The sequence below is a fragment of the Otolemur garnettii genome, unplaced genomic scaffold (assembly GCF_000181295.1).
Source record: "Otolemur garnettii isolate 467f Iridium unplaced genomic scaffold, OtoGar3 scaffold00140, whole genome shotgun sequence".
NCBI classification, from domain to species: Eukaryota; Metazoa; Chordata; class Mammalia; order Primates; family Galagidae; genus Otolemur; species Otolemur garnettii.
The window spans coordinates 1,121,015-1,128,400 of NW_003852535.1; the positions used below are offsets into that span (position 1 = coordinate 1,121,015).

Sequence of the window (7,386 nt, forward strand, 5' to 3'; positions counted from 1 at the left end):
AAAAAAAAAAAAAAGAAAGAAATTGGCAGGAATCTTACCCTGTGTTCCCCCCTTTGGTAGAAAGTAAGGGTTTCATGATCTAGATTCTGCGTTTGCTTTTCCTCTAAAGACCAGTTGGAAATTGTATGTTAGTGCATATAGTGTATGTGTGTATCTACATATGTATTTTTTCCTTCCCTATTTATTTGCAGTTTTTGGCTGGGGCTGGGTTTGAACCCACCACCTCCAGCATATGGGGCCAGTGCCCTACTCCTTTGAGCCACAGGCACTGCCCCACCCTCCCCATTTTTTAAGAGATGTAATCTGACATTGTTACCCAGGCTAGTCTTAAAACTGTCCTCAAGCAGTTCTTCTACCTTGCCCTCACAACTAGTGGGATTATAGGTGTGAGCCACTGTGCTATTTGCATTTCGGTCCCCTTCTTTCCATCCTCATAGGCCCTACTGTTTCTGTGAATACCTGGGAGTGAAAATTGGGTTAAAAAGAACATCAGATGTATAAAGACCTATCTGTAAATCTGGTGCTAGTATCTGTTTTATCTGAATTCTTTGGCTCTTAAGATCAGATTTGGATGCATACTTATAATAACTTAGTCCTCTGTATATCTGCCGGGCTCCAGGAATGAATTTGACTTTGAAGTCTGTGTGACTTCATTTTATTTTTTATTATTTTTTTAAGAGACAGAGTCTCACTTTGTTGCCCTTGGTAGAGTGCCGTGGTGTCACACAGCTCACAGCAACCTCCAGCTTTTGGGCTTAAGCGATGCTCTTGCCTCAGCCTCCCAAGTATCTGGGACTACAGGTGCCCTCTACAACGGCCGGCTATTTTTTTTTTTGCAGTTTGAGTGGGGCTGGGTTCAGACCCACCGCCCTTGGTATATGGGGCCGGCACCCTATTCACTGAACCACAGGTGTTGCCCTATGACTTCATTTTATATGGACTCTTGAAGGTTTGTTTATTCCCAGCTATATAACTCATGGGCAGTGTAGAATCTAGCCATCTTCTGGTGGTTGAGGAGCTTCTATATACAAGAATTTGACCTGTAGCAATAAAGAGCAGCAGGAGGGGGGGTATTTTGAGTTTTGTTTGTTTGAGACAGAGTCTCACTTTGTCACACTGTGTTGAGTGCTGTAGTATCATCATAGCTTGCAGCAACTTCAGTCTCTTGAGCTCAAGCAGTCCTCTTGCCTCAGCCTCCAAGTAGCTGAGACTACAGGTGTTTGCCACGACACCCAGGTAGTTTATCTATATTTAATAGAGATGGGGTCTTTTTTTTTTTTTTTTGACGGAGCCTCAAGCCATCCCCCTGGGTAGAGTGCCATGGCTTCACTGCTCACAGCAACCTCCAACTCCTGGGCTCAAGCGAGTCTCCTGCCTCAGCCTCCCAAGTAGCTGGGACCACAGGCGCCCGCCACAACGCCCGGCTATTTTTTGGTTGCAGCTGTCATTGTTGTTTTGGCGGGTCCGGGCTGGGGATTCGAACCCACCACCTTAGGTGTACGTGGCTGGTGCCTTAGCCGGTTGAGCTATAGGCGCCGAGCCTAGAGATGGGGTCTTAATCAGACTAACCGCAAATTCATGAGCTCAAGCAATCCACTTTGCCTATTTGTTTTGTTTTGTTAGTCTTTTCCTCTATCTCCTGGGCTCACACTGTCCTGTCTCAGCCTCCCTAGTATCTGACACTACAGGTACATGCTGCCACGCCCACCTAATTTCAAAAAAAAAAATTTTTTTTTTTTTTTTTTTTGAAACAGAGCCTCAAGCTGTCACCCTGGGTAGAGTGTGGTAGCATCACAGCTTACAGCAACCTCCAACTCTTGGCCTTAAGCGATTATCTTGCCTCAGCCTCCTGAGTAGCTGGGACTATAGACACCTGCCACAATGCCCAGCTATTTTTTGGTTGTAGTTGTCATTGTTATTTTGGCAGGCCCAGGCTGGATTTGAACCCACCAGTCTGGTGTATGTGGCTGGCACCTTAGCTACTTGAGCTACGGGCGCCAAGCCAATTCTTTTGTTTCTTAAAATTTTTGTAGAGGTCTCTCAACCACTGTTCCTTGATGAAAGGGACCCACCTCCTGTTCTCTTTAAAAGTGCTCTAAACTTTCTATTTGTTCTTCCTAAATACAATTGAGATGGGGCTTGGCACCTGTGGCTCAAGTGGCTAAGGCACCAGCCACATACACCTAAGGTGGCGGGTTTGAATCCAGCCCGGGCCTGCCAAACAACGATGAAGGCTGCAACCAAAAAAAAAAATAGCTGGGCGTTGTGGTGGACGCCTGTCTTCCCAGCTACTTGGGAGGCTGAGGCAGGAGACTCGCTTGAGCCCAGGAGTTGGAGGTTGCTGTGAGCTGTGATTCCACGGCACTCTACCCAGGGGGACAGCTTGAGGCTCTGTCTCAAAAAAATTGAGATGGGATCTCGCTATTGCCTGTGTTGGTTTCAAACTTCTGGCCTCAAGCCATCCTCTTGCCTCAGCCTCTTAAAGTGGTAGGCATATAGGTGTGAGCCACTGCTCCTGGCCATAAATGAGAGTTTAAGATCAGTTGTGAGGAAGAATAATTGCTGTTTTTGTTTTTGTATTTTTTTTCCTTTTAAAAAAAAATCTAGGAAACTACAAGATCCCCGCATCATGACCACTCTCAGTGTCCTCCTCGGAGTTGATCTGGGCAGCATGGATGAGGAGGAAGAGGTCGCCACACCACCACCACCTCCCCCTCCGAAAAAGGAGACCAAGCCAGAGCCAATGGAAGAAGATCTTCCAGAGAATAAGAAGCAGGTCTCATTTTCTGTTCTCCTCTTTTTTGTGTATTTATACATAACCATGGAAACTAAAAATTTGTATGTTGAATGAGAAGATCTGTAGACTTTGGAGGGCCATAATTTTTGAGTGCTTAGTACATCCTAAGCTTCTTGCTATTACTAATTAGCAATATGTTTTTTGTTTGTTTTTGAGATAGTCTACTGTGTCGCCCTTGATAGAGTGCTGTGGTGTCACAGCTCACAGCAACCTCAAACTCTTGGGCTTAAGCGATTCTCTTGCCTCAGTCTCCCAAGTAGCTGGGACTATAGGTGCCTGCCACAACGCCCAGCTATTTTGTTGTTGTTGTTGTTGTTGTTGTTGTTGTTGAAGTTTGGCCGGGGCCAGGTTCGAACCTGCCACCCTCAGTATATGGGGGCCTACGCCCTACTCACTAAGCCATAGGCGCCACCCAACCCACCTCCTTTTTTTTGCTGTTGTTGTTGCACTTGTCATTGTTGTTTAGCTGGCTGGCCTGGGTTCGAACCCGCCAGCCTTGGTGTACTTGGCCGGCGCCATAACCACTGTGCTACAGGCACCGAGCCATAACAATATGTCAAAAGACTAAGTTCACGGAAGATTTCTTAGAAGTGATATATTTCAAAAACTTCTTGTAGCAGGACCTCTATCCTTCTATTGCTGCCAGCGAGGGTACTGGTTAGGACAAGACAGTAAAGCTCATGTCCTCTCGTGATCCAGAAGAACGTAGTCTCCATCAGTCTTTGGGCTTCTGCCTCCTGACTGGACTGATGCATAGTTGAAAGTTGTCAGTTTAGCAATGTTGTTCCAAAGTAGGAGGCATATGCCTGAACAACTGTATTTCCTTTCTTATAAATGGGAACAACAGATTGTTGCCAAATTTAGCACCTTTAAATGAGCGGATGAGCATTAGGGTGTCTCAAAACTGGAAAAAGGCCCTATAGTGTGGGTGGTAGTGAGCCCTGCTAAAGACTCCTGCCTCCACTACAGCCTCTTCTCTTCCTCTCACCACTCCTCTGCCATTATTCTCTAATAACTAAGAAGATACTGAGAAAGCCACATTTCAGAAACTAAATTTGCTGCAGCCTCTAAGAATAAAACCTGGTCCAGAACTATACTATCCCTACAAGTTTCTTCAATTTAAAGGGGTTTCTTCTCCCTCTCCCCTAAAGAAATCTTCTGCTTTCTGACAGGGATACAGGAGAGGGAAGTTTTCAGAGGAAGCAAAAAATTCTTAACTGTTTTAAGTCTATAGCTGATTGATGAAGCTTTTGGATTTGGAGACCTTGCTTTACTGTCTTTGCTTAGTATTTTTTGTCTTTACTGATTTGCTTAGTATTCACTTCTTTCAAACCTTGTCCAGGCACTGAAGGAAAAAGAGTTCGGGAATGATGCCTACAAGAAGAAAGACTTTGATACAGCCTTGAAGCATTACGACAGAGCCAAGGAACTGGACCCCACTAACATGACGTACATTACTAACCAAGCAGGTGAGGTTAGAAAACAAGGGGCAAGGGAATCGTTAAAGGAAAAAGCAGGGACTTACTGTTCCTCCTTGACCATCCTGCCTTGCAGCGGTGTACTTTGAGAAGGGTGACTACAATAAATGCCGGGAGCTTTGTGAGAAGGCCATTGAAGTGGGGAGAGAAAACCGAGAAGACTACCGACAGATTGCCAAGTACGAGTGACCTTCCTGAATGCCTTGAGTAGCACGAAGGGTTTGTTGTCCAAGGCTTAAATTTTCCTGCTCAGGGAAGAGGGGTGCTGTGTATACAGCCCTTTGTGCTAAGAAGGGACTGCAAAGGAGGTCACAGGAGACCAGACAAAAAATATTAAAAGGGCACAGTGCCCAGACAGTGATGTGGGCCTTGTTTTTAGTTGCAGATGCATTTTCTATTCTTTTTTTTGGTGGGAGGGGGGCCGGGGCTGGGCTTGAACCCACCACCTCTGGCATATGGGATCAGCACCCTATTCCTTTGAGCCACAGATGCCGCCTCAGATGTATTTCTATACAGGCTCTGATCTTGTCTCTGGGTCTGTCCTCAGCCAGTGGTCTTCCCTCTTGTCGTTACAGAGCTTATGCCAGAATTGGCAACTCCTACTTCAAAGAAGAAAAGTACAAGGACGCCATCCACTTCTATAACAAGTCTCTGGCAGAGCACCGAACCCCAGATGTGCTCAAGAAATGCCAGCAGGTGGGTAGGAAAAAAGAGAGTGTTTCGTTGTTTCTTAGAAATTGAGTATCACTACTTAATATTTTATTCTTTATTGTAATCTTAACTGAAATCATTATTTAACAATGATCTTTAAATTTTTCTAGGTAGTAGATTTGGCCATCTCATGTGATTCTACCATTTTTATTATTTTGAGAGGGGGTCTCTGTTGCCTAGGTTGGGGTACAGTGGCATCATCACAGCTCACTGCAACCTCAATCTCCTGGGCTCAAACAATCTTCCTCCCTCAGAGTCGCGAGTAGCTGGAACTACAACTCTGCACTGCCATGCCTTGCTAATTTTTCTTTTCTTTTCTTTTCTTTTTTTTTTTTTGTAGAGCTGGGTTCTCACTGTTGGCAATGCTGGTTTTAAATTCCTAGGCTCGGGCAGTGCCTGTGGCTCAGTGAGTAGGGCGCTGGCCCCATATACTGAGGTTGGCACGTTCAAACCCACCCCCAGCCAAACTGCAACAAAAAAATAGCCAGGTATTGTGTCGGGTGCCTGTAGTTCCAGCTGCTTGGGAGGCTGAGGCAGGAGAATCACCTAAGCCCAGGAGCTGGACGTTCCTGTGAGCTGTGTTGCCATAGCACCCTACTAAGGGCAAGAAAGACTCTATCTCTTTAAAAAAAAAAAAATGCTTGGGCTCATGTGATCCTCCTGCCTGGGCCTCCCAGAGTGCTGGGATCATAGGCATCAGCCACTGTGTCCAGCCTCTTGTCTTTTAATGTTGACAACATGTAGAAAATGATCCAGCTTTATTGTAGATCTTATTTTCATTAGCCAAGACTTTAACCTTGAATGTGTTAATATTGAGAGGATTAGTGCATTAGCAGTGTTAAAATTCTTACTGTAACTTAACTTTTTTCTTGGATGTTTGTTTTTTTTTGAAACAAGAGTCTCTGTTGCCCTGGGTAGAGTGCTGTGGCATTGTATCTCACAGCAACCTCTAACTCTTGAGTTCAAGAGATCCTCTGGCCTTAGTCTCTGAGGAGCTGGGACTATAGGCACCCACCATGACACCAGCCTAGTTTTTCTGCTTTTAGTGAGCTCTGCTAAAGACTCACTCTTGGTCAGGCTTGTCTCTTGTCTCAGACTCTTGAGTTCAAGCAGTCCACCCGCTTTGACCTCCCAGAGTGCCAGGATTACAGGTGTGAGCCACTGTTACCAGCCTAACATTTTTTCTTGTTTTTTTTACAAAGTGACATATTACTCCTTGATAGCAGTACTCTTTAAGAATTGAAATCCTAATCTAGGTTTTTAGCCCAGTATTTAGATGTTCATGGGAGTTTAAATTACAATTCCAAGAATTATTTACCTTAGGCAGAGAAAATCCTGAAGGAGCAAGAGCGGCTGGCCTACATAAACCCTGACTTGGCCTTGGAGGAGAAGAACAAAGGCAATGAATGTTTTCAGAAAGGTACTGCAGGGAGCTCGTTGGATTGGGGGGAGGGGTTCTTGTTCCTGACTGTAGGGAAAATAGAGCCTGCTAGGAGATGGGGAATTTTTGCCTTTAAAAAAATAGTCTTTGTTTTCCTTACCCAGGGGACTATCCCCAGGCCATGAAGCATTATACAGAAGCCATTAAAAGGAACCCACGAGATGCCAAATTGTACAGCAATCGAGCTGCCTGCTACACCAAACTCCTGGAGTTTCAGCTGGCACTCAAGGTGAGATCTGGGAATGTGGGGGCAGCCATGATGTAAACTGGCACATGATGACTGGGTTTTCCCGCTTCTTGTTCTTTGGTAATGTGAATATATGTAAAATACAGGACCTGTGTCTACCTAGTCCTGGCTCTTGGAATTACTAGAGATTGGGTATACTTGGGAAAGTGGATCCTCTCCACCTCCTCTGAGAACCCCAAACCTTTAACCTCCTCCATTATCCTTCCTCACATGTTAAGTACAGTTTGATGTCTTTAAATACATTCACATTGTTGTGCAGACAGCACCACCATCCTTCTCCAGCACTTCATGGTTTTTCCAAACTGAAACTCCATACCCATTAATGCTGCTTACCTATTTCCCCCTCCCATATCTCTTGGTAACTACTGTTTTATCTGTTTGTATGAATTTGACTGCTCTGGGTACTTCATATAAGTGGAATCATCCATTGTTAGATCTTCTGTGACTTTTTTCACTTAGCAAAACATCTTCAAGTTCTGTCCACATTGGAGCATGTATCTGACTTTTCCCTTTTCAAGGGTGTATGTTCTGTTGTGTGTATTTGCTATGTTTTGTCTGTCCATCTTTCCATCTATTGACATTGGATTGTTTCTACCTTTTTTTGTTTACTTTTGTGGTTTTTTTTTTTTTTTTTTTGAGACAGAGACTCGCTTTGTAGCCCTTGGTAGAGTGCTGTGGCATCACAGCTCACAGCAACCTCAAACTCTTGGGC

At 44.7% G+C, this 7,386-nt stretch overlaps 1 protein-coding gene across 1 annotated transcript in view; it reads left to right on the forward strand.

Annotated features, from left to right (window-relative positions):
- The window catches only part of STIP1 (stress induced phosphoprotein 1), an 18,161-nt gene that overhangs the window by 6,191 nt on the left and 4,584 nt on the right, over positions 1-7,386 (forward strand). The window contains exons 4-10 of the mRNA XM_012810601.2: positions 110-123; positions 2,608-2,776; positions 4,140-4,266; positions 4,352-4,454; positions 4,851-4,971; positions 6,310-6,406; positions 6,532-6,656. Coding sequence (XP_012666055.1) covers positions 110-123; positions 2,608-2,776; positions 4,140-4,266; positions 4,352-4,454; positions 4,851-4,971; positions 6,310-6,406; positions 6,532-6,656 — 756 coding nt within the window. The remainder of the gene's footprint in view (positions 1-109; positions 124-2,607; positions 2,777-4,139; positions 4,267-4,351; positions 4,455-4,850; positions 4,972-6,309; positions 6,407-6,531; positions 6,657-7,386) is intronic.